A 27,702-nucleotide genomic window follows, 5' to 3' on the forward strand; every position below is an offset into this window, starting at 1 on the left:
CTGAAGGAGCATCTCTACCCCCATCATTCTGCCCGGACACTGAGGTCCAGCTCCAAGGGCCTTCTGGCAGTTCCCTCACTGCGAGAAGTGAGGTTACAGGGAACCAGGCAGAGGGCTTTCTGGGTAGTGGCGCCCACCCTGTGGAACGCCCTCCCATCAGATGTCAAAGAAATAAACAACTTTCAGACTTTTAGAAGACATCTGAAGGCAGCCCTCTTTAGGGAAGCTTTTAATGTTTGATGTTTTATGTTTTTAATGTTCTGTTGGGAGCCACTCAGAGTGGCCGGGGAAACCCAGCCAGATGGGCAAGGTAGTAGTAGTAGTAGTAGTAGTAGTAGTAGTAATAATAATAATAATAATAATTGTACCACGTCCATCTGGCTGGGGTTTCCCAGCCACTCTGCATGGCTTCCAACAGAATTATTATTTCTTAATTATTACTATTACCTGAAGATTGAACCTGTTGGACTAGATGACCCTCAGGATCCCTTCCAGTTCTACAATTTTATGATTCTGTGACATTTCACATGCCAACATGTGCTGCCCCACTGCCCTTTCCACATACAGGGCTGGATAGACAGGTGGGGCTGAGGCATCTGGATGCATAGATGAGATGGTGGAGTTGGAAGGAGGGGGTTTGGATTTGTTGGAAACTGGAGCATTTTGGGGCAGGCTGATCTGTGCAAAAGGAACAGATGACACTTGAACTGAAATGGAACCAGGCTCTTGGTGCTTACATATTAAAAAAAAAGCAACAGAGCATCTTTTGAACTAACCCCTGAAGGAAAGCACACCCAGGACCTGGAGATCATCCAAGATGAAGGTGAAAGTCTTCCAGATCTTCCAGATGGCAACGTGATAGAATACCAGTGGGCTACTGTTGTCCCTGGATACAAGCTCTCTAGGAAGAACAAAGCGGGCTGCGTGATACAGATCTGTGCTGTGGCCACCTGCCACTTTGAGATTGCCCAGTATCTCTTATTCCCCATTCCATCTTGGTGGAGAAGTCATACCCCCCCCCCCGAATACGCAAAGTGCAAAATAGGTTCTAAAGGGCAGTTAGATACAGAAATCAGGTGGTAATTAATACCAGAACAGCCCATCACCCAACTTCAGAAGGTATTGATCTGTTTCCCTGATGGATGTGAATGGCTGGATGTGAATGGCTAGACCAGGGGTCTGCAACCCGCGGCTCCGGAGCCACATGTGGCTCTTTTACACCTTTGCCGCGGCTCCGGGGCGGATACTAGCGAGGGGAGGAGGCGCATTGTGCGCCCCGGCACTCCCCACTGTGGCGGTCGCTGTACTGGCTGTGACGTCGCAAGGAGGCGGTGCGTGCGTTAGTCACACACCGTCCCGACGTCACCTTCCCGCCCGCCCGCTACATTGTAAGGGGCATGTACACTGGTCACTGCATTGAAAGGGGGCATGTACGCTGGTCACTGTTTTGAAGGGGAGTGAAGAACACACACACACAAAAAGGTAACTTGTTAATTTAACGTTTATTTCTATGAGGAGGAGTAATTTTGAGGGGTCAAACAAAGAAATAATAAAAAAGTGACAAAAAAGTTACTTTTATAATGATGAGTTTTGCGGCTTCCAGTTTTTTTTTCTTTGGAAACGGGTCCAAGTGGCTCTTTTTGTCTTAAAGGTTGCAGACCCCTGGGCTAGACAGAGCAGCTTGCCAGTCAGGATCCACCTGAGGTCAAATCCTTTAAAGCTGGAATGTAGTTAACAGTCCTTTGTCACAGACTTTGGCGCTCCCTCCCCAGAGGAGCTAGACTGGCTTCCTCCTTATTGTACTTCCTCAGGCAGGTGAAGACGTTTCCGTGCGCTGCTCTGGTTCGCCAGAAGCGGCTTAGTCATGCTGGCCACATGACCCGGAAGCTGTCTGCGGACAAACGCCGGCTCCCTCGGCCAATAAAGCGAGATGAGCGCCGCAACCCCAGAGTCGGTCACGACTGGACCTAACGGCCAGGGGTCCCTTTTCCTTTAAGCTGGCAAAAGGAGAAACTGAAGGTGTACTTTGGGCTGGCAGAAAAACTGTCACAAGCGACAGGATCTTGTCGTTCAAATGCAACTTCAAAAATTGCTAGAACCCAGCCACTTCCCCATAATGTCTGCAAGATTAAATCAACACTTGACACACTTGTTTTCTGTTGTTATTATAGGGTGCTTTGGTCAGTGCAAGTTCAGATGACATGCTCCACTTGTGGAATCTAAGGCAGAAACGGCCAGCGATTCTTCATTCACTGAAATTTAACAGAGAAAGGTAAGGCATAACAAATTCTCACATTTAGTTCCACAGATGTTGCTGTTGTGTATTCTCTTAGTAGCTGAAACCTACTTAAACTATGTTTATGCAGTTAATCTTACATTAGTTCCTGTACAGAACTGAGACCAAGAGCAGCCACGGCTCCTTTTCGCTGACGCCATTTCTTTTTGTCATGTGGCAGGTTAGGTGGGGGAGGGTTCGCTTGCACTATAGTATTTGGGTTTTGAAGTAGTTATAATTGCCAGGTTAAATTATACTTGTAGGATGTATGAACATTTTTTTCCTACTGAGAAATCAGCTGGCTGTGGCTCCCGGTTTCAAAAGAGAAGTGATAGGGAGGGGAGCCATGGGCGTAGCCGGGGGGGCAGGGAGGGGCAGCTGGCCCCCCATCAATAAAAATACATAGCAAACTGAGGTTCTACACCCCCTAACAAAAGGCCTGCCCCCCTAACAAAAATCCTGGCCGCACCAATGACTGGGAGCTGCATAATTCTTTCTCCTGCCGCTGCTGTTTGTCCTCACAAAATCACCCCTACCCTGAATAGCTTTTCTCTCCACAGGGGGAAAGATGTAGGGACTGGCAGAGCGAGGATTAAGCCCCCACACCTTCTCCTGCTGCTCTTCCACCTTCGTTTGCTGCCTCTCATACTGCTTTGTAGTGTTGAAAAAAGCCAGCACATAAGTGACACATAAACAGTTTCCGTCACCCACGTATTGTCTAGTTGTTGCCCCGTGATTTGCACTGTGAAAGAAAGGAAAAGGCAGGTGGTTCTTTACAACTCACAGCTGCTAGAAAAGAAAAGAAAAAAGGTGTATGGAATCCTGCTTCCTCTCCTTTTAGTAGTCAGAATCTGATTTAAAATGCCCCTTCATCAACAGCATTTTATTATTGCTTAAATTTCACCCGGGTATCCTTTGTAACAGACTTTAAAATGTATTCTTAACTTTGGTAGCACTGTCTGTTTCATGTACCTAAAATTACAATTAGGGCTCAATTCACACTTTCACTTGTCCTCTATTTTGATCGGATTGTACACCAATTAATTCCCTGGTTCAGAGAGCTTTTCTCATTATTCCACAGTGTACCTTGTGAAAATTCAATCTTACCTGCTGAATTGAAGCCTGATTAAGCAAATTCTCTCTTTGGATTTTCCATGCATCTGATAAGATCTGATTCAGCAGGTAAGATCCAATTTTCACAAGCCCCAGCTGCAAAATAGTGAGAAAAGCTTGATGCACAATACAGTAAAAAAGCAGGTCAAGCAAAAGTGCGGATGAGCCCTTAGTGTAATCCAGCATGGTTTCATTTCAAAAATCTCTCCTATTACCTTGCAGTAACAAGATTTAAGTCTTTTTGAAAGTAAAGCTCACATCTCTGGATAAAGGCACATGAGGGCCATCAACCCAAATGACTTTATCATGAAATGAACTCAAAGCTCAGTGTTAAGCAAGGGGAGAAATTCTCCACTGATCAGTTCTGTTGGTGGCAAGGGAAAAAATGTAGGTATAAAAGGACAATTCACAGGATACCAAGATCCAAGTTTGGGGCAAATACTCTTTGGTGAGAGAACCCTAGCAGAGATTTAAAATCACAAAACATGCAGGAAAGTAAAGCATGGAAATATATGCTGTTAAAATTTTAAAATATGTGCCCTTGTGAGTTCCTTCCAAAATTTCCATTTTGCCTGAGCATAGAAAAAGACCACACCTTTGGTAAGTTAACAATATGCTTTACTGTACTTGCCAAAGATCTTTCCAACTTTCCAAAGATCAGATTCATGTGCTTCAGAATAGATTGCACAGACAGTAAAATTTAGCTGTTACAAAGTGGTGAAAGTTCTTAAAGTATGGATATAGGAACTCAAGACTGAGTGGCTGGTGAGACCCATGCGGTCCGAGCTTGGAGCAACCAGCTCCACATCCTCACACACTAAGCTCCTCAGGTAGATTGGGGAAACAAAGACTTGCTTACCTAGTCCCTCCCCAGGTGAGCTAAGCCTTTCAGGACAACTTACTCTATGGTCTTAACTCCTTCATGCATTAATTAGAACTTAAACACGTTGGTTATATAAGGCTGGTTATCCCACAAGTTCAGTGAATGCAACTGAGAGGGAAGGTAGACATATTGATGGCAGCCTCATGTGTATCTGCATTGGGTTACTATCATGGTTGCCCTATAAAGCAGTGTTTGGGGTGATTAAATAATGAAAAGTGGAGGGTCAGTGTGCAGGGTCAAGATGCTGAACTAGCCCCCATCTGTGACTTTGATCACTGAACTGCTGGGGCTCATAGTCTGAAAAATAAACCGCACTGAGTGGGGGGGGATGGACTGGTGGAGAGATGGAGTTTCCAAACTAGGGGAACGGTTCCAGACTGCTCATGGCTGCTTGCTTTATTGGAAATTAGCACAATCCATTGTCACATCTATTTTGCCCCAAGTATTATGTGATGGGCACAAGGCAGCAATTGGATACTGGAGTCGTAGGCAAATTCACTTTGCAAAAATATGACCCAGGCCCGATTCTGCAGATTTAATTTTTTAATTTCCCCCCTCAGTGCTAAGCAGGAATTTGTCACATATGAAAGTACATAAGGGCATCCTACATTCCATGCTCATTTGTCCTTAATTGTTCAGCAGTTCGTGCCACACATTTTTTAAAATAATGTTTTCATTAATCTGGGCAAGTTCTTCTCTGAAGCTCAGTAATGATGATGAGCTTCTGTGCCTGTAGCAGGCTCCCTCCCACACAACCCATTTCCTGCTCATTCTGACTTGGGTTACCAAGGCAATGAATTATTGCACATAAACAGAATCTCAAAGGAGGATAAAGTTTCTCGCCTGCAAGTTTCTCATGGTGCATGGAGCATTGTGCTGGCCAGTGCCTCTGACGCACCAGTGACCCACCTTTAATTGCTAACCGCATGGCGAGAGTGGCAGTGATTGCTGCTCTTGGTATGCCAGTTTTGTGGTCGTGGGCCGATGAAGGACACAGAGCATCAAGGGGGAAGGCCAAGCCATCTCAGCCTGCCCCCTTGCTGTTCCCATTGGCTGTGGAACCCCAAACAGAGTGTCTGATTGAGAGAGCTCACTGCCATTCTCTCACGAGTTCAATTTTTAAATATATATAATTACAATTTAAATGGTGTACAGGTGGAGTGTTGGCTGCTGATGCAATGATCAGTACTTTCTGTTAGGTCGGCCATAAAGAAAGCTGTCCTCATTTAAATTCTCTTGGTCTATTTTGCAGGATTATTGTAAAGAATAAGATGTGGAAAAACCTGAGCTCCTTGGAGAATGGGTACAATTAAACAATGGCACAACTCTAACTACTCTTTAAGTTGCCCTTCCCCTTCTCTAGCTTGCCATTTTCCTCCTTTGAAGTCTCCTCTTCCCAAAGGAGCTATTAAGTGCATACTATTAAACACATTAGTGTGTAATGTACAGTGAGCAGCCAAATGCAGATGTAGAACCTTCACCAAAATACTGAATAATTATTTACTCCTTACCAGGAGAGCTTGTCTAGAACGATAATCTCATTTTTTCCTATACATACTGGAAAAGCTCCAATTTAACTGCTGCAACCTGGTATGACTTGTGCATGTGAAAACAAACTGTTGTCACTGTATTTGTATCCATAACGTCATTGTATTTTTCCAAATACAGAATTACTTTCTGTCACTTACCATTCCAAAGCAAATGGCTCTATGTTGGAACAGAGAGAGGGAATACTCACATTGTGAACATTGAGTCGTTCATACTTTCTGGATACGTTATCATGTGGAACAAGGCCATAGAACTGTAAGTTTTTAATTCACCAGTTTTCTATTTGGTGGTGTTTTTCTGTTTTTTTTTTAATGAATACCAGTCTCTGTCTATTATATGTGCTGCCTTGAGGTATATTTTTAATCTTCCTCACTCGCATCCATAAAAAGTATTTTCAACAAATGTATTTTCATGTGTCTATTTCCACCCCAAGAAAAATCTTCTGTTAATCTAGAATTAACAGAAATCAAGGACTTCCAAAAAAGATCTATGTTGACTTTGCACTGCATAATTATTGTTCATATAAGAAGCAAAGATAGACTTAAAGGTAGGGAAATGCAGGACTTTGCTTTGCAGAAGCCAAGCTGATTCTTCCTTGGCAAGGCTTAGTCTTCTGTATGTTTAATAATTCTCTCTTTTAATAATGTTTTCCACCAATTTGCTCATGACAGCTCCCCACCCTCTTTTAATTCATTGCCTTCTGTCAACGAGGCTGATTTTGAGTATAATGGCCCCTTTCCACCCACAGTTAGGATTATACTCAGTTCAGTTATAGCACAATATCCACAACATTTGGGGCAACTTTCTTTAATATTGCCCACTTGGCCTACAAGGTAAAAAAAATCCATTTTACTCAGTTTTTCATAGCGTTGGTTTTGATTTGCAGATCCACAAAGACTCATCCTGGCCCCGTGGTGCACCTAAGCGATAGCCCAAGAGATGAAGGGAAAGTGAGTAAGAGGAACTACAGTATTTTACTTTTGTCACTCCAACCCTTTTCCTCCAAGGAATAGCCTTATGTAATAATTATTGAACTACTACCGCCTGCTTCACAAACTACAGCATAGTGAGACTTCACAAGCGTGTGGACTCCTGGAGAGGAGTTTGCAGCCGCTTTGCTTCTCCCTTCTCCCACTTTGCTTCCTTTTTGATAATACCCCAGACTGAACCAAGTCAGAGGGCTTGTCCCACTTTGCTGTCACATGCCTAGAAAACACAGCTCCATGCAGTTTTCAATTTGCCCTCCCACTTTCTCCAGGAAAAGCTGCTCTTTACTGCTGAATCAGAGTAAACCTCAATCCATGGAAAACCCATTTGCTGTTTGTGCTGGTTCAGTGGTAAAGAGCATTTTCCACTCTACGCAAAAACAGCAGAACAAGCAGAAGTGTGGTTGAGCCCAAAGTTTGACTAAGTGTAATGTCCTAACCTGGGCTTGTGCTTAAGTGCTCTTTCCTCACTAACTGTAAGCTGTAGCTAAGAACACTCAAAGTTTGGCTTAGCATGCTGTGCGAACCAGGCTATATGTAGTATACTATTATATACTAAGCAATGTGCTTCAACTGTCTTCTGTGAGACAAAAACATAATTTTATTTAACTGGAAGCATTTACTTGTGGATTTTGTCATGTGTATATTAGTGCTTGATAAGACTCGGGTTTTTTTTTTTTAAGTCAGTTAAATTTCTTGTGCTTATGAACTGACTGCTTAGTTAGCCAGTATAATATTACAGCATGATACAGTACAAATATTGATTCGAAACTGCATATACAATTCGTAATAGAAATGTACCCTGATAATAATAATTTTACTGGGCTATTTTTTTAAGTCTCAATAGTTCTTATGACCACTACTTTGCTGATACTGAAAAATGTTTTAGCTAGCTACCATCTGTTTCAGAATGGCATAGAAACCCTGTCACAGAAAGAGAAAACCACGTGATGGGTAGAAGTTGTATAATTAGACATTTTTTGAATTAGTAATGCCCTTTTAAGTGGTTGGGACAATTTCTGTAAAACAATGCAGGGCTTTTCTAATTTCTCACTTTCGAAGTACAATTTTAAAAATTAAGTCACTAGAGGTAATATTTTATGGATATGTAACAACTTTCTTAGGCTAGATAACCAACAAGTCCCCCACCCTCACAGAGCTGCTTTTTTTAAGAAACGGCAGTTCCCAGGGTTCTTGGGAAGTCATGTGAACTGGATGTGCTCTAAATGTATGGGGTGCATCGGCCTGAAGATGCGCTGGGAAGTGCTGGGTAACGTTTGTTTGCTGCACTATCATTTGATTTCCCGCAAGCTTATCGGGATGAATCCTCCTGAATGCAGGTCTTTTGGAAACGACCAGGGTCCCTGTGAATAAATCGCAGGCGTGCTGTTTCGCAGATTTATCTGAAGAGTGCTATCAGAAGATGTAAATGGCTTGTCCTAAAGACTGCGATATATATATATATATTTATGATAAATAAGTTATGATAAATGATTATAAAATAAAAAAGGCAAGAATCGAGAGCTGTCCCTCTTTGTATGAATAGGCTCAATGTTGAGTATCGCATGTAGGCCATGGTATCTGAAGAAAATACGATAAATCATTTTGCTCTGCAACTACTTTTTTCGCCTCTCTCCCTGATTGATCTAGTAACAACTTCAGCCCTATGGAATACACATCTGTAGATTGGAGAAAAAGATTGACAGTGCAGAAAAAAGCAGGGCTCATCACAGAGACACAGTTATGCTCATAAACTGAGTCACCGGGAGATGACTCAGTAAACTGGAACGGGCAGCTGAATATGTACCTTATTAACACAGCCATCTGCACTGTGATAAACTGACATGCAAAAGTTAACTGTTCTGGATTGGCAAATTTTGGGTTCCATTGAGTTCCCCTGACAAAGCGGTGAAGCCTAAGAGACTAAACCACAACTGGGGAAATAAGAACAGACCTGGACTGCTGCTCATTGTTAGTCTGAGGAGCTTCCCTTCAGGCAACACAATAAGTCAAAAATGGGTAGCTTAGTGGGACGCAGCAGCAAATTGAACAGGGAGGAATGAAGTGACCCTTTGTGCAGGCTTCCCTGCTGGGAACTGACTTGTTTGCTTGCTCCAAGCAAGATTGAGTTCCCTGTGATGCCCAGGAGTTCAGCCCTACTTTCTGCAGCCACATGCGATGTCAGGTGTAGGACAGGTGATGCTGTTTCATGGACCAACTGGAGAGGCTTGGTTTAGCATTATGTGTGAATTTATCCACTGTGTGCTAATTGAGTATGTCTGGCTTTGAGGTCTTAGGCTGGAGACAGGCAACACTTTAAGAGAGTCGGAAGTGGTATGATAGAAGCATTGCTTCCCATGGTGTACGTCAGGGATAGCTATTGTGTTGTCCACAAGATGTTGTTGAAGCCCAACTCCCTTCATCCCTGTTCATGGGCCATGCTAGCTGGGGGAGTGTCAGAGTCCAGCAATATTTGAAGGGCACCACATTGGCTACCCCTGGTGTACATACATAGTCTTTTCTTGTGTCCCATTTTTGCCTCATGTAAAAGGTTATGCAAATTTACAAAGTTCTTTAAAAAAAAACACTACAAAATGTGCAAACGAGAAGCCAAACTTGATGTGATGTTAAATACATCCTTGAGTGTAATAAAAAAGTAAAAAATAGTCCAGTAGCACCGTCTCTAAGGTGCTACTGGACTATTTTTTAATTTTTTTATTTCAACTGTGTTGGAATAAATTCAACATGGCTACCTACCTGAATTTTGAATGTAATGCTCATGTTTTTAAAATGCAAATAGCATCAGAATGGGGTGGGGAGTTTCCTTCCCATGTAAATTGCAGTTTCCGGGGAGAACTTTCTTCAGGAATGAAGCAGGGGAGGAAAAGTTTAGATTCCCACCTACACACCTGCAATGGTCCTGATAAAACATCACATCTAGTTTGGCCCAGAGACGAAAGTGGGACAGGAGAAAGAGTGTACTTATCGGGAGCTGCAACAACTCTGACTACCATCTTCCTCTCGCTGAAAAAACCAAAACCTATTGTCTGTCTCCAGCCTTCATTGTGACACCTTCCAGAGACACAACAGATAATGAATATTATGCAGCAAGTTCCATTCAGGTCTCACAGAGCATTTGGAAAGCAGAGTAACAGGTAAGGCAGAACCCAAGCAAATTATATTAGCATAGGACGCAGTGCTGTTTCCACTGAAGTCAAAACAAAACCTGTTGATTCCACTTGACCTGTACCTAGAAAGCATGGGTCCAAGTGGTTTTCTGTCTGAGCGGTCTTTGCTCCACTGCTTTCCCCTAGAAAACCCACTGTTTAGGAGTAAGAACAAACATCAATCCGTAAAAAACCAGATGGCCATTTGTTCCAATTCAGTGCTAAAGTTTGGGTTTCCCCAGGGGGAAGGACTGGGGCAAACACTGGTTGGATAAGCCCCGAGTAAAATTGCAGCTTGAGTCATTATTCCTACTTAGTGTCTTCCGTTAATTATGTTGAACTGTTGCCTGTAATTAGGAAAATAATTCTTCGCAGTGGAATAAAAGCAGATTTTCTGATTGAGGTACACATCTTTCTATGCGTACCTCGACTTAAAACACCCATTTTCTTTTCTGCTTTATGCATGAAAAGATGCTAAGGATATATAATTTAAATAAATAGTTAAAGAAAAACAGCTAAAGAAGCCTTCAAAATAAATGTTTCCTATATTGCCTGTGCTCTGGCGTCCTCTATCTAAGTTAGTTTCCTGCAATGTGTTATACCCAGCGCAGTGTTTGAAAAGGGTCTGGAAACTGCAGCTGATACAGGATTCAGTGGCCCGATTGCTGACTGGAGCAAGGCAGTTTGACTAAATCTACACCAAGCTTAGTGTGACTGCGCTGGCTACCAATTAGTTTCCGGTCTCAATTCAAAGTGCTGGCTTTGACCTATAAAGCCTTTTGCTGCTCAGTACCTTAAGGACCACCTCTTTCCACATGAAGCAGTCTGGACTCTCCTCTGTGTGCTGTTTCCATAGGAGTTGTGGAAGGTGGCAACATGAGAACGGGCCTTCTCAGTGGTGGCTCTCCGCTTGCTGAATGCTCTCCCTAGGGAGACCTGCCTGCCACCATCACTGTCTGTTTTTAGGCGCCTGGCAAAAGCCTTTCTGTTTACCCAGGTTTTTAGCCCTTAATTTGGAGGGTTTGTGCTCATCTTTTTTGTGGGGTGGAGTGGAACTGCATTTTAGGTTCTTGCTTTATTCTTTTTTATACTTGGATTTAATGGTTGTTGTTTTTTACACTGTAAGTCACTTTGAGACACTTTTTTTTTTTGGAAAATGTGACAACGAAGTGTAGTAAATCATAAGATAATTATAATTTGAGAACATAATTATTTTGTTTTCTTCCCCCCCCCTCCCCCTTAGCTGTTGATAGGCTATGAAAATGGGACTGTGGTATTCTGGGACTTGAGATCCAAAAGAGCAGATTTAAGATTATACTACGATGAGGTAAGCTATTTATATTTACTTTAAAAGCACAACCCAAATATTTGGGTGTGTTGAAAAAAATGCTATTAGTTAAAAGGGGTCCATTTTCAGAAATGTGTACAGTTGCTGTAGTTGTGCCAGGGGGTCTGAGTAGACCACTGTAAGCAGGGTCAAAACATGTAAAGTAATGGAAAATATGGATAATTTAGATGGATAAATATTTGGATAAGTATTGATATGCAGTTGTAAATATTATCATTAGGACCCATGGGAGGGATGGGGGGAAGTCAGGAGATTCAATCTCAATATTTAGATTTGGAATTGTTTTTTGTTACATGTTTATATTTTTAAAAAATCAATAAAAATGTATTTTAAAAAAATAAGTAGACTTGGTTAAGATTAGGTTGCTAATCTGACTGTGTATGGCAGTTCTGTGTTGATTACTTCCTCTATGAATTACTGCTTCAATTGTTGTGAATTTATATATAAAAAAGCTTATACAGGCTTCTCAAAGGAAGGCAAGAATAACTTTCACTTTATTGGTATTGCCTTACTGATACTATTTAGGGACGCGGGTGGCACTGTGGTCTAAACCACCGAGCCTCTTGGGCTTGCCGATCAGAAGGTTGGCAGTTCGAATCCCCGCAATGGGGTGAGCTCCCGTTGCTCAGTCCCAGCTCCTGCCAACCTAGCAGTTCAAAACCATGCCTGTGAAAGTAAATAAATAGGTACTGCTGCAGCGGGAAGGTAAACAGTGTTTCTGTGTGCTGCTCTGGTTTTGGTGTTCCATTGCTCCAGAATACTTGTGAAAAATGTTTCTTATGAGTAGCTTATTTTGTATCGTTTTGGTTTTGTGTGTACATGTTCCCTAGAGGTAAATTATGGCATTTGGATGGTAAAATAGAGAGGATATTTTAAGCTTCTATAATTCTAAGGTATAATGGTTTTATTGTCAGATATAGACTATTTTGCCTGTCATTGCTAATATTTTTTATTGTTTTTAGGCTATTCATTCTATTGGATGGCATAATGAAGGGAAGCAGTTTATGTGTAGTCATTCTGATGGCAGCTTGACTTTGTGGAATCTAAAAAGTCAAAGCAGACCTTTCCAGATAATTGTTCCACACGGTAAGTTATGGGGGGCAGACACTAAACCCTATTTGGTCACACAGAACTATGACCATAATCTTGAACTTCTAGATAGTAGGTAAATAGCGTGCAGATTGTTGTTTGTGGGGGCAAAAGAAGCAATTTGCTGCTGTACAGAATTACCCTGATAACTCAATGAAATGCAATGGAAGGATTGCTACATTTGAGGTGGGATTTTCGTTGCACCATTTACTTGATTTTATGTTGTAGCTGCTTCACCTAATCTCGATTGCCATTTTAAAGAATACGTCAGGGGAATGAATACCCCCACCATCTCTGAAAAGAGAGAAAATCTCCAGAGATGGGTTCTGTATGAGGTGCAGACTGCACCAGCTGTTCTTGGGATATATCCCAGCAGAGAACCATGCACCCTTCTATTAGTCTAAATATCTGGGATAAATAGGTCAAGCTTTGCCTTCAAGGAGGGAGAATTGCAGCAGTTTCTGAGTTCAGGCCACAGAAATTGGTTTATCAGCACCTATCTGTTCTTCCTAGCTCAGGACACCCCACCCATCTCTGGATGAACTACCTGGCCTGGTTTCCTTTTGACCAGGTGTGGGGAACCTTTGGCCCTCCAGATGTTGTTGAACTACAACTCCTATCAGCCCAGCAAGCATGGCCAAGGGCTAGGGATGGGAGTTGTAGTTCAGCAACATACGGAGGGCCTAAGATTCCCCGTATCTACAAGGTGTGACCGGAAAGTTCGGTGAATGGTCACAGAAATCAGACAGCAAGAAATATTCCAACATACAATCGGCATTGGAAACCCACAAAATGCTCACAATTGTGTACAGAGATGAAGCTGTAACTCGAAAGACAGTGTAGGAGTGGTTTAAGTGTTTCCGTGAAGGGCGGCAAACCATCGAAGATGACCCTCAGTCTGGCAGACCGTTGACGAGCAGAACGGCAGCAAACTCATGAACGGAAATGAGTTGATGAGTTATTGATGTGGGATCGGCGTTTGTCCATCCAAATGATGGCGGAAGAATTGAATATTCTGTGTGAAATCGTTACTGAGTTGTCCCACCATCCATATTCTCCCGATCTGGCCCCACTGGATTTCTTTCTTTTTCCAAAACTGAAATCTGCACTGAAAGGGCACAGATTTTCCAACATTTCACACGTCCAAGCTGCTGTGACAAGGCAACAATGCAGTACAGAAAGAGGACTTCTCCAGAAGTTTCCAACAGTTCTATGAACTTTGTCAACGATGCACTGTATCAGAGGGGACCTACTTTGAAGGTCTGTAAGGCATGTATGTTCAAATATTTCTTGCTTTCCGATTTCTGTGACCGTTCACTGAACTTTCCGGTCACACCTTGTATTTTAGACTGAAAATGTTGCCTCCCACCTGACACCCATTCCAGGCAAAAACTGGCTCATTGAATGGTTGGAATCTACAGATAATCACTACGTGGAATGTTTTTTTAATCCACAGTAGGTTATTGTTTCCTCCCTGGTTCTTAAAGAATAACCCTGAATTTACTAGCCAGTACAAGCAGTTGTGATTTTTGCAAACACCCTGGCCTTAAGGTAAAATAAATTTGCTATTTCTGTGTGAACTTTTAACAGGTAAGATTCAGCGAGATGGGAAAAAAGTTGAATCTTGTAAACCAATTCTTAAAGTAGAATACAAGACCTGTAAAAATAGGTAAGTAGGGTTCCCCCCCACATTGCCCTTTGCTGTGCTGGAAGCTTAATCGCATTAGTAGCTGTGCTGAACCTCCCATACATGCTCTTTCTGGAACCCAGAGACTGGCAGAATGCTGTAGGTTCCATGTCCACTCTCAGAAAAACACACAGTCCCAGCTAGACTCTGCCCTGTTTTAAAACATAGGTCTAGAGAACCTCTTTAAAGCCTACGAATATGCTGTGGACATCCCCTTCGTACCTTCTGGAATGGTTGTCCTAAAAGTTTCTGTATTGCAGCCCTTAAGGGGGTGGCCCCTAGCCTCACTTCCCAGCATATTTCCACATGAAAGTGCTAGAAAATAATCTGCCTGAAGCAGAGCAGTCCTGGGAGAAATGGACCGGTGGCCTGACTTGTATCAGGCAGCTTCATAATTAAATCTTTCCGTTACTCAGTTCCAGAACCCTATAAAGATCAATGCGAGTCCTTAGAATTTAATCACAATTTACATACAGACTGCATTCCTTTTTTTGCAACTTGCAAAAATATTTGGGCTGAAAGTCAGTGCAAAAATCTGAAACATTTATTTATTTTCTCATTTCTTCCCAATATAGTGAGCCTTTTATCATTTTTTCTGGTGGACTTTCTTACGACAAACCTTGGAGAAGACCTAGTCTGACAATCATGCATGGAAAAGCAATTACAGTACTTGAAATGGATCACCCCATTGTCGACTTTTTAACTCTTTGTGAAACTCCGTACCCAAATGGTGAGCGTCTTTGTGTTACGATCTTAGCCAGAGCTCTGAAAGCAAGTAGTGACCTTGTACTCACAGTAAAGCAGAGAGACCAAAGATAGCAGGGTTGGAAAAAATCCTCCAATAATTCCAGTCTCAAAGGTTCTGCCACCCACAGTTGGTCTAGGATTTTGCAGAGCCGCCGATTTTTGTGCCTTGTCTATGGGAATGTGTGGAGCAGAGAGTTTGTCCATACTAATATTGTCAAAAGCTACTGAAGTGTCCCTCAATTTGAGTGGGTGTATCAGATCTGATCTGTATGTGCCATAATAGCAGAGTTACCATAAAAAGTACTTCTGTGTCATTCGGGCCACATGTGGCAGCGGGAACAATGTAATAGGCTTCCAATGTGGATTTTCTGGATTGCATGGTGACTACCTAGGCGGCACCACAGTTCTTCAATGCCCCACATGAATAAAAGGTGCTCCAATGAAAACTGGTTGGTTGGTGTCAAGGTCCCAGCTCACAAGAGACCAACGCCAAGTCCAGCTTATGTACAAAAGCTTTTATTGAAGAACATTGTTAGCTCCACATCCGAGGCGCGTGACCCCACGTCTGTTAGGCTTAGACCGCTGAAGTCCCTTCTGAATCAGTCCCGCCTCTACACCAGTTTAAGAGGCTTGCGCTGGACCACCTCTTCCTCTCCTTCCTTTTCCGCAGGGTCTTTCTGCCCCCCTGGGTTCCCTCCCTCCGGGATTCCCCAGAGGCTGAATCCTCTGACGCCTGCTCCCCCCTCCTCCGTGCTTTGGGACCAGGCTCCTCCTCCGGGCTCTCCTCACTTCCGCGCGCCTCCACATTTGAACTTGGCGCGTGTACGCTGCTTCTGACCTTCCTTTTGACAGTTACACTGCTCTCGGTACTACTCTCCGCCCCTTCCGGCAGGACGTCTTGCCCCGATCTCCTTCCCCTCTCTGCTTCCTGCTCTGCTCCGTCTGACACACTGGGAACTCCACCCCCTTCACTCCGTCCCGGCGGAGAAGCCGGTCCCGATCTCCAACTCCCACTGGGGGTTCCCCTGCTGCTGCCCTGCTCCTGACTACTCCCCCCTGTGGCTCCCCTTGGCCTGACCAGGGGCGCTCCCTTTTGGGAATCCTCCGATTCACTGGAGAGACTCATGGAACCCCTCGACTCATTGTCATCTTCTTCCTCGTCGCCCTGGGATCCTTCCCCCTCGCTCTCAGTCTCCTCCCTCATCTGCGCCTCTCTCCCTGAACCCCTGACAGTTGGCATCTGTCTGTCTCAGGAGACAATGGAAGAGTGGACCTTTGGGGAGAGTTGGAGAGTTACATCTCCTGCTGTGGCTCTAGAGACCGATATGGGAGAGACGTGGTTTGTTGCAGCTGGGGCAGATAAAGCCATCCAATTGTGCCGATTCAGGTGTACCATGGTGTTTCTTCTTTCTGTACAGTCGTACCTTGGTGAACAGCTTAGTTCCCAAACGCCGCAAACCCAGAAGTGTGTGTTACGGTTTGCAAACTATTTTTGGAAGCCGAACGTCTGACTGGGCTTCCGCGGCATCCAATTGGCTGCAGGAACTTCCTGCAGCCAATCAGAAGCCGCACTTTGGTTTTCGAACATTTTGGAAGTCGAACGGACTTCCAAGGTACAACTGTACTTCTTTCTGTACTCCTCCCAATGGTCATTCCTCCTCTGGTCACTGCTGCAGATACACAACTTGACTGTCTCCAAGCACTGCAGTCGTCTGCAAGGGATTCCTACATTGCGGGGTTAATGCTGCCAGTCTTCACATCATGTTTGCAGACATCTTTGAAATGCAGAGTTGATCTGCCAATGGGCCTGGTGCCTGCAGCCAGCTCCCTGTAGAACACGTCTTTGTGGGTCCTGACATCTTCCATTTTGTGGACATGGCCAAGCCAGCATAGCTTTTGCTGAGACAGGAGTATGAACATGCTGGGAATTTGGGCTTGGGAGAGCACATCGTTGTCTGAGACTCTGTCCTGCCATGTTATGCCCCAAATCTTCCTGATACAGCACAAGTCAAAGGCATTGAGGCATCACTCCTTGTCTTTATACTAAAGACAAATTTATAAGTTCATAACAATCAAGTTTACCACCAAAGTAACATCATCTCCCCGTCAGTGTTCCAAACAGGCCTTTTCCTTTTTAAAAATCATTTTATTAATTTTTCCGAACCATAATTAACAACAGCATAAATTTCAACTCCTGGTACAGCTCATAAGGCAGCTAAATAACTTACAGTCCAATAGTTCCCTTCCCGTTTCCCACATCCATACCCTTTCTCTCCCTTTTCCCATTATAAATTTCCCCCTTTCCTTCACAGTGAAGTCTTATCTGCACCAGTAGGAATGTAGTGTAATAGCATTTCTTTCAGTTTGGAAAACCCTCTTCAGCTATTCAGAACCCTGCCTAAAATCCTTCATTTTGTGAATATATGTGATCTGGTTATTACTTAATGTCCTAGTTCACTAATATATGTGCTTAATTCTTGATTCTTAGAAGTGCAAGAACCCTACGCTGTAGTTGTACTATTGGAAAAAGATCTCATTGTCGTCGATCTGACTCAAAGCAAGTAAGTATATAGTCTGCAGGATGCTACTACTCATTTGAACGAAGGTCAGCTTTATTTATTTATTTTATCCAAGCTTGGAAATATAGAATAACAAAGACAAGCCATCATGTGTTAAAAAAATAAACAAGCTCAGTTTCCATCTGTAATTGTGTAAAATCCATCTTTAAAGTACTTAATTTAGAGTCTCTTGCTGTGTAATCACTTTTTATGTGCCTTTCCGAAGCTTGTTGAGTTTTTTGTTTTCTATTTTCCCAATTAAAGGGAGATGGGAAGAAAATATTCTGGGATTAAAGTTCCAAGTGATGAATGTACTGCTTTTATTACATAAAAGTTTGTGAATCCGTTGTTTTCTCTATGGTTTTTTTCCATAACTTTCTTGCTTATCCTACGCTCTTTAGTCTTGCCACCTCAGGTCTTTGCAAAGAGTTGAAAGAGGAAGAAGACCTGTCCCTCATTTTGTTGGGTTAACTTGGTTCCCGTCACTCTGATTAAATAGAGGCAAAACTGCCTTATAGTGGAATTTATGTTCAATTTATCTTTTTAAAAGTTCTGATAAGCTGTCAATGATTTTTTTTTAAAAAAATTCCTCCCATAGATTGCTAGTATGTTTTATTTTAGTAAACTTTATGTATTACATAATTTTCTGCTTTAAAAGGTATGCTAATACAATCCCATAAAATATCTTTCTCAAATAGCTTTCCAATATTTGAAAATCCTTATCCCATGGACATTCATGAATCGCCAGTTACCTGCACAGACTATTTTGCTGACTGTCCTCCAGATTTGATTCCTGTGCTATATTCCATAGGCGCTAAGCATAAGAAGCAAGGATACAGCAATAAGGTAAAAAGAGGAAAAGTTGGGTGCATTTTATTGAAGCAGAACTGTATATTTATTGGCACAGTCTTCTGTATAAAGCCTCCAGACTGTACTGTCTGCTTTACAGTACAAGCTTTTAAAAATAAAACTTATTAGTTGATGATGTAATGCAGTTAGGAATGTGGCCAAGCAGGTTTCTTTTGAAAGCATATTCCAAATGGTTTGTGCTTCTTCTTGGTTTGATTTGCTGGGTTGAAAGATAGAACATAGAGCATAGCTTCTCCCTCAAATCTCAGGGGGGATAGGAGGAACATATATATGAGAGAGAGAGAGAGAGAGCGCGAGAGAGCCCTCCTGGACGTACATAGGAACCACCCAATTTAGGGCTTAAAAGTAAGCACTGGAATCTGGCCCTAAAGCACAAAGACAGCAGCTATAGTTGAACGATGACCAAAGTTTATTTTTCTCAAAGAATTCTGTTAGCTTTACCCCTCACACTTCCCAACAACCCTTAAGAAACTACAGTATCCAAAATCCTTTGGGGGGGGGGAGAATGAGTGTGCTTTAAAGCAGGGGTCAGCAAACTTTTTCAGGAGGGGGCCGGTCCACTGCCCCTCAGACCTTGTGGGGGGCCGGACTATATTTTTTTGGGGGGGGGGCAGGGAATGAACGAATTCCTGTGCCCCACAAATAACCCAGAGATGCATTTTAAATAAAAGGACACATTCTACTCATGTAAAAACAGGCTGATTCCCAGACCGTCTGAGGGCCGGATTTAGAAGGTGATTGGGCTGGATCCGGCCCCCGGGCCTTAGTTTGTCTACCCATGCTTTAAAGGTATAGTGCAGAGCTTTCAAAGCTTTTCATGTTGGTGACACACTTTTTCGACATGCATCATTTCACTACACAGTAATTCCATTTTACTAGCTAACCAGAGGTTAAACTAACCCCTTTCCAGCCCTGGGAGGAGCACACACAACATTCACATGACACACCTACATACTGCAGCTGACACACTAACATATATACAGCTGTAAGTTGTCACTTTCCTGGAAATAAAATGCAGCATTTCAGTATTCTAAATGTAACTCCTCTGATGGTGTTTAGGAGTGGCCTATCAGTGGCGGAGCGTGGAACCTCGGAGCACAGACGTATCCTGAAATTATCATAACAGGGTAAGGAAGCTGCTATTATAGGATGCTGCTTACTGAAGGAGTGGGGGACCCATTTACGGACCCAACTGGTTTCTAATTTCCCCTTGATCTTGCTAGCTGCCCTCGGGGGTTGTCTCTGGTGATTCACAAATTGACTTCTAGGCTTCTTGTCCCAGTTTTCAGAGCTCAGTCTTTCCATGCTTTAATGAACAGCTGAAAGATGTGAGGCAGCTAGGCTCTTCACAGCTGCCTAACAAGGACTGGCTGTCGCGATGACTTACCAGCTGTGTTCAGTCTGTCTCCCTCACCGCAGGGAGACCCAGGGCCCCTCCAGGACAGTACTGCAGGTGTGTTCCACAGCATGTGCTCAACACGGGCACCCCCAAGGTCGGCCCTCCAGCTGTTTTGGGACTACAACTCCTATCATCCCTGACCACAGGTCTTGTTAGCTAGGGATGATGGGAGTTGTAGTCCCAAAACAGCTGGAGGGCTGAGTTTGGGGGTGCCTGGCTTAACACAATAATAGTGAATTCGTGGTGGATTTAATTGTGCTTTATTAGTTGTTCTACAGTGTTTCCTCATTACTGATATGTGGATGGACTTCAGCATGAAGTTGCAGGATATGCACTGATTGGAAAAGAAGCAGTCTGACTGCCCAAAACATTTGCTGCTGCAAACAGTATTGAAAGTGGGATGCATTTGACTGCCCCAATAGCACCATGAGCACAAATCATCATGAATGTGCAATATATAGGGCATCTGCAGGGGCCTTGGTATATATGTGACGTTTAGGCTGTGTACAAACTGGAGCTTTAAAGCACATGTGAAGCAGATGGGCGGGGTATAAATAATAGAATTCTTCTTTCCCTCAAAGAATCCTAGCCACTGTAGTCTGTTGTAACTCTATGAAGGGTTAAACTAGAATGCCCAGAATTATTTGTGGGAAGAAATGTGTTTTGAATGTGCTTTAAAGCTTCAGTTTGTACACAGCCTTACTAAAAGGTTAACTGTTCTGTACAAGCTGTACAACCCAGCTTGTCCGGAGTTTTGGGCTGGGTTGCCATCAGTATGCCGATGACACCCAACTCTATCTGTTGATGGATGGCCATCCTGATTTGGCCCCAGACACACTGACCAGATGTCTGGAAGCTGTGGCTGGATGGTTACGTGGGAGCCGGTTGAAGCTAAATCCTTCGAAGACAGAGGTCCTGTGGCTGGGACGGGGCGATATGGGATTGAGGGGGCAACTCCCATCTCTCGCGGGGGTGCAATTAGTGCCAGCATCGTCCGTTAAGAGTTTGGGTGTAATCTTCGATACCTCCCTCTCTATGGAGGCACAGATTACAGCTATAACAAAGGTGGCATTTTTTCATCTCCGCCAAGCTAAGCAGTTGGCTCCTTATCTCTCTCGCCCTGGCCTAGCCACTGTGATCCACGCGATGGTCACCTCCAGACTGGATTATTGTAACTCGCTCTACGTGGGGCTGCCCTTGCGACTGACCCAGAAACTCCAGCGGGTGCAGAATGCCGCAGTGAGGCTCCTTATGAGGTCTTCGCTGTGAGATCATATTCATCCGGTACTATACCAGCTGCACTGGCTCCCGGTGGAGTACAGGATCAGGTTTAAGGTGCTGGTTTTAACCTTTAAAGCCCTATACGGCCTAGGACCCTCGTACCTACGGGACCGCCTCTCCTGGTATGTCCCACAGAGAAATTTACGGTCTTCAAATAAAAACATCTTGAAGGTCCCAGGCCACAGAGAGGTTAGGCTGGCCTCAACTAGAGCCAGGGCCTTCTCGGCCGCGGCTCCAATCTGGTGGAACGCTCTGTCACAAGAGACTAGGGCCCTGCAGGACCTGACATCTTTCCGCAGGGCCTGCAAGACAGAGCTGTTCCACCAGGCCTTTGATCAGGGTGCAGCCTGACCCCCTCCTCTGGCAATCTGCACAGAATGTTGCTTAATGGTTGCCATTAATTTGATTTTAATTAATTTTATAATGAATGTTTTTAGAATGTTGGATTATTTTGATTGTTGTTAGCCGCCCTGAGCCCAGCTTCGGCTGGGGAGGGCGGGATATAAATAAAAATTTATTATTTATTATGATTATTATTGTTTTAATTGACTTTTAATCTATTCTTTTTAAGTCATGCAGATGGAACAGTGAAATTTTGGGATGCTTCTGCCAGTAAGTGCCAAAACACAATTTTTAAACCATTAATAACTGCATGCTACAAATTTAAGGGAAATAATTGTTTAATTTGTTCATTATTGAAAGGATAGGATTAATGTAACAAATGGGATGAAATTGATTCCAGTGAGAATGTTGGTGGAAGGAGAGCCACATCACTGTGTGGTTTCTTTGTCCAAAGCCATTTGTTCCCCTTTGCCTCCTGTTTCTGTGACATCATGCTCCAGGGTGACAAAATAAGAAATCCTGAAATGTATATATGTTGATTTCTTTTTAATTCTAAACCAGAGATGGCCAACCTTTCAACATCTCACTCTTCTACACAATTCTTCAAGGTAGAGGAATTCTGTTTCTAGGGACAGGGTGATCAAGTGAAACTTTCAAACGACACCTAGTTTTTACGCACGTTTACCTGGGAGTAAACCTCACTGAACCCAGCGTGAATTACTTCTGAGCAATGCATGGGGTTGAACTGTTATCCCATTGCAAGGGAAATTATGGATTTAGAGAGGGATGATGAATCAGGGCTTTTATGCTCTGGAAAGGCATTAGTTTATGAAAATTATTATGGCTGGAATTCAGCTGAAGAGCTCCACTAGCGCAAGCGCTTTTGGCTGTGCAATGGAACTTCCCCTCCCTGTCCTCTTCCCACATGTCTTCTTAATTTGCTGCAGAGCGTTGGGGGGGAAATCCAAAACAGATTTAGGAAGCATGCAGAGAGAGGAGAGAGAGGGGAAGTTCTGTAGCTCAGCCAGCAGAACTGCTTAGTTTGATACTGCCCTCTGCTACTATGCTTTCGTTCTCTGAATTATATATAGGCTAAAAAAAGAGCCTGGATACAGCTAGGTTGCATACATGCTATCTAAGTTTGTAGCATAAAAATGTAGTTTTCATGTTTGCCCTCAACATGCTGCTTTCAATCTTGCTTGATTCTAGATCTAGCCACGCACAAGGATGGGTGTGTGGTTACTTGATATGTGTTTGAAAATCCCCCATTAGGTTATCCACACCTTTTCCTCCCTGCACATGCCCCGGGAGAAGGAAGATAAAAGTGGTGGTTGCAGTCTTGGTATATGCCCACCCAGAACGCTATTGGGCAGGTGTTGAGACATCCCCTATTGCCAGACCACCTACATGGGTTTTCCAGTGGACGCATTGCAGGGTAATACAGAATTAACCCTCAATGAGCTTTTATTTTTGAAATGAAACCAGTTTCTCAGTAACTGCTTTTTAGGGGCAACAAATACGCAACGGATCTAGACTGTGTGTGCACTAAATAGAAAACAACAAGTATTCCCTCTCCGTTGGCTCTGGAATGAAATGTAGCGTATGTTGTAGCCCTAAGAAACAAAACAAAATGTAGCGTGTGTTGTAGTCCTAAGAAACAAAATGAGGAAGGGGAAATTTCAGTGATGTTTTAATTCTGTGCTATGCAGCAACACACAGTGGGGCATATCAGTGTAGCTTGTGGTGGTGGAACAGGTATCTAATTCTTGTATTGGTTGATTTCCAAGTGAATCAGCCACACACTGTTATCAGGGAGAGTAGCCTGCAGAACTGGTTTGGCATCCTTTTTTCCTCATCATCTTCTCCTGCCCCATCTTTAACCTTTGAGCAGGTGGGAGTACGCACTTGTGAACCTGGGCAGTTGGGCTTAATTTAAAAGCCTTAAATTTCAGAGTCAAAAGGCTGGGGAAAGGGGCAGGGCAGAGGAAAGGAAGATCCCTGGATCCAAAAGGGAAGAGTGGTGGTGGTGCAGGAGGAAGAGGCTCATTGCCGTCCCAAGTTCTTGGATGCTCACTTTCTTCCACCTCCTTCTCTCCCACACCCCTTTCTCTCTCCTGTGCAACGCATCACTTTTGAACAATGGTAGGGCTTGTTGCTTACTACAGGGGAGTAATTATCTTGCTCTCCCTATTTGTGGCACTGTTATTGTTCTTTAGACTTGGAAGGTGGGGTGTCTGTGCTGCCAACACACACCAGTCCCAGTTGCTGTTTCTCCAACATGTCAATTACACTCTTCTGTACAGAGCATGGAGCAAGAATCAACACATTTGCAAACGAAGCAGTTCAATTAGTCTGCAATAGTAATCAGGGCCTCCATTCAGCAGAGCCTTGGACTGATTTGTTGAAGTGGTGAACCATATGCCGCTCAAACACTTGGTCTATTAGCCGGCTCTTTCTTGACTCCAAGCAGGACTCTGGGTTGCCATGTTATTAGGACAGAAGTTTGGCGCTACATCCAAGTACATTTGTTTTGGATCTTGTTAAATAGGTGGTTGTTTAAGGAATTTGGCCATTCCTTTTTAGAACAGTGTAGCATGAATGAATGCAAATTCAGACTCCGCTTCCAATGCCTTTAATGCTTTCTGTTTGCTCTGCAAACAAACAAACAAAAAAGACTAGCAGGTTGGTTGCTGTGTTCGTGGCACAGAAACACATATTTGTGTTGAGCAATGCTTTGCTGTGTGAGGGGCTAGAATGTGTAGCGGTGGGAACTCCACTGTCTGTGCCTTTTTAATGTTGTGTTTTAATGTTGTAACCCGCCCTGGAACCTCAGGATGAAGTGTGGTTAAATAATAATAATTAATTACAGTGCTGAGTGACATAGAGTTGTGTGGTAAAGAAAGATGATAGAATTCACATTACTTAAGAACCTCCTGTAGCACGTAGCATAGAATTGTGTTTAGAACAAGGGAGATACAGTATTTCATACAGTGTGACCCTTGAGCAGCAGTTGTGTTCCCTAAAAATGCCAGTGCAGTGCTACCTCATCAGGGAAAGGTGCTTCGGTGTGAATTGCACCAGTGTTACAGGAAAAAAATACTGAAAATACATTTGTATCCCATATAAATGTGTTGATAATTGTTGCAAATAATTCAACAATAGACATACGAAGGGAGTTGTTAGGTAAGGCCTTTTGAGGCGTTCTCCCTCTATCTGTGTGGCTTGTGTATTTTTCTGCACTCACCTTGTTGGCCTTCCTTTTAGTTTCTCCTAGGTTTTAGGGTTCTTGCTTTTGTCCAGGATAGTCTGGTAGATTGGAGATCCTTCCCATGGATGAGTCAACCAGCAGTTGGCCTTGCTCCTTGATTAAAAGGGGGAGGGAATGTCCTGAAGGATATTTAATGCCTCCCTTGAGAATAGGAACTTATGGTAAGAAAAATCCTGGGTTTTGCACTTTTCAAATGGAAGCCAGTAATGTCAAGCTGGCCAGACGTATATTGAACAACTGTGTCCAACTTACAAGATGGGTAGGGTGATAGATAAAGATTTGCGCACCCTTTGCACATCTTATGGACTCAGAATTGTATGAATATCTTCAGTATATACGGTATATTTTCATTCTTTTTACTGTAATCTTAAAAGGCATTACACAAAAAAGCAAAGAAAGTAAATGGGCGGGATTGAACTCAGGTGTTGCATGTGTGGAACGTGGTCTGCTTGCACAACAGGAACGTGGTCCATCTCCTCTCCACCAGTAAATCCGCTCTGGTGGTGTGGGGAAAACCCCAGAACAGGTTTGGAGGGAGTGCAGAGGGGGTTAAGTCCCATTGCATGAGTCAACCTTGTTCTGTACACACCTACTCCACTTAGTGCTACATTGGATTCCATCATATATCTTCAATTTTTTTAAGGTAGAGGATTCCTTATGTTGAAAGGTTGACCTTCTTTTTCAAACGCCCTAAAAGAGCAGGGCTCTATCCTGCTGCTAAGGCATGTCTCTCTTTTTGGTCTTCTCTGAGAGCAGAGAACAGATAACGGTAGATATGATCTGGTATGAGACTCAATAATGCTGCATTTTGCACTGTTTCACTGTAGTATCTAACAATACTGGAAAAGACAGATTGTGATATTTACAGATAATGAGCATATATTAATCTAGTTTAAAGCAATATAATAGATGTCTTCAATATTCTCCAGTTACACTGCAGATGTTATACAAGTTAAAAACCTCAAAGGTTTTTGAAAAGCAGAAGTTAGAAGGAAAACCAACGCCAGAAAACACAGAAGAGGATCCTTTTGCCATCCAGTTGATGTACTGGTGCCCTGAAAGTAGACTATTTTGTGTAGCAGGAGTCTCTGCATATGTTATTGTTTACAGATTCAGCAAGCATGAAGTTAATACTGAAATCTCAGTAAGTTTTCATGAGTTTTGCTTATATATTGCATTGCTTACTTCAAGGCTTGGTGTGGAGTTTTGAAACGCATCATATTCCAGAGTTGCATGTAGCATAAGTGAAAAGCTTAGATTTTGTTAAATCAAGTAAAATTTCAGATAGATGGGATGTTGCAACACAGAACTATGTTTGAAACAGGCAGTGCAATAATGACTGCACGTTTTAACTTCCTCTGTGTAATGTATAAATATATGCAAGTGATTGTAACGCTATTTCATGTGTATTACTGTGAACTGTTATGTAGGAAGGCCCTGGGTACAGATTGCATTTGAGCCAGTTGATTACTTAAAAAAACAACCCAAAATCAAATTCTCAGATGCAAAACATTTTACTGGGTGGTACTGTCTTTCTTCATAATAACCTTGTGTTTCTGTTTCTGAGATAACATTAGTGGCACAAAACTCCGAGGAGCCCAGATTCATGGCGATGAATCTGTTGAACAACTGCTATAAGTACCCTCTATCTCATGCTTAGGAAGAGAGAGCAAAAAGCCCATTGTTATCCTTGAAATTCAGGTCTTAGGTTATAAGACTTCCCACCTCATTTGTGTTAGTTCTTTAGATGAAAGTCAATTTCATCTTAAGTTGTTGTTGGGGGGCAGGTATTGGTTGGTTAATGGGCAAGTTCTGTGGAGGATATTTAGTGTTGATGATATTTCCATTCCAACCCCTTAATTCATTCCTCCCCTTCATTTTAACTGAACTAATACCTTATCAAATGAATCTCTTGATTGCTATACTAGGAACTGACCAGATTTATTCCTGCTACTTATTTTTATTCAGAAAATACTTGATTTCATAAAATAACTTGGGTTTTAATTTCCTTAAGTCTTTAGAGGTGCACCTCCAAAGTGAGGCCGAAGATATCATTAGTCCCGAGGCAGAAATGATTCCTCCATTTCCAAATGCCTCTACCCCTCTTCCATCTTTAAAAGATCTCTCAGGCAGTACAAACACTGTGGCATCTGAAGGAACGATGAAGGACAGTATCCCATGTCTCAGGTAAACAATTTAGATGGTTGAAAGGTTTGTTTCCCTCTCCCTCTGTTGTCCTCTCTTCTGTCAAAGCTTAGGATATAAAATTCCTTAAGGCAGGCAGGGATTTGGGTTTTTTTAGATTTGCTTGGCTTGTATTGCATTGTGTAGAACCCAGTAATGGCCAGTGGAATGGAATGAGGTGGCAAACCTTTACGGGCTTCCAAGGAGCCGTGCATTTAGTATTGTGGACCCAAATTTATGGAACTCCCTTCCAGCTAAGGTCAGACAGGTATCCTTGCCGCTTTTTTTTATTATTCCAGCAGGCATTTTAATTGATGCTTGATTTTCCAGTTGTAACTAACTTTTATTTTTTCATATCTAGCGTGTCTAAATAAATAAGTGATGAGATAAAAATTATTGAAATTAAACAGGATGATGATGTATCAAAGATGATATATAAAGGGGCAGATAAAAATATAGAAAGTATACTAGCCAAATGTTTTGACCGCATAGTCTTCTTTGGTGGATCAAGCACTGAGCATTAGGAAGCAGGTGTGAGGGATCAGTGACATACAGAGGCAGAGTGTGGGTGAAACACAGCCCCAGTTTTTATTGATTCCCATAGACTGTCTTGCAGGACGTCTTTGGGAGAAGAAAAGGTTGAGTAAACCCAACCCAAATCTGGAGCGGAGTCCCTAAGACAGTTGGATGGTGCCTTGTAGGCTTCCATCTGGCAACTCCTGCAGCCAAGCTGGCGCCAAACATAGTGCTCTGCTTTCCTTTGGACCACACCGGTGAGGCCAAGACGGGGGAGATTTTGTCGTCTGGGCAGCCCAGGACCTCCAGACACACTGCCCAGGCTTGCTTCCCAGGGAGGTCACTTCGGTGCTGCTAATGTAGCAAAAACAATATGGGGGGATCGCAGTTACATGTTACCAGTCTCTGTCACCACAGGAGGCGCTGTGGTTCTCCAGCAGT

The 27,702-nt window shown here is 43.0% G+C and overlaps 1 protein-coding gene across 5 annotated transcripts in view; it reads left to right on the forward strand.

The window, feature by feature from the left end:
• The window catches only part of STXBP5L (syntaxin binding protein 5L), a 66,209-nt gene that overhangs the window by 15,032 nt on the left and 23,475 nt on the right, over positions 1–27,702 (forward strand). For all 5 annotated transcript variants that reach the window (XM_028711474.2, XM_028711475.2, XM_028711476.2 and 2 more), the window contains exons 4-16: positions 2,172–2,272; positions 5,940–6,074; positions 6,706–6,769; positions 11,216–11,299; positions 12,283–12,406; positions 14,000–14,078; positions 14,672–14,826; positions 17,332–17,404; positions 18,100–18,247; positions 19,331–19,398; positions 21,523–21,563; positions 25,491–25,705; positions 26,576–26,748. In XM_028711474.2, coding sequence (XP_028567307.2) covers positions 2,172–2,272; positions 5,940–6,074; positions 6,706–6,769; positions 11,216–11,299; positions 12,283–12,406; positions 14,000–14,078; positions 14,672–14,826; positions 17,332–17,404; positions 18,100–18,247; positions 19,331–19,398; positions 21,523–21,563; positions 25,491–25,705; positions 26,576–26,748 — 1,460 coding nt within the window. The remainder of the gene's footprint in view (positions 1–2,171; positions 2,273–5,939; positions 6,075–6,705; positions 6,770–11,215; positions 11,300–12,282; positions 12,407–13,999; positions 14,079–14,671; positions 14,827–17,331; positions 17,405–18,099; positions 18,248–19,330; positions 19,399–21,522; positions 21,564–25,490; positions 25,706–26,575; positions 26,749–27,702) is intronic.

Source organism: Podarcis muralis, chromosome 17 (assembly GCF_964188315.1).
Source record: "Podarcis muralis chromosome 17, rPodMur119.hap1.1, whole genome shotgun sequence".
In the NCBI taxonomy this organism is placed as follows: Eukaryota; Metazoa; Chordata; class Lepidosauria; order Squamata; family Lacertidae; genus Podarcis; species Podarcis muralis.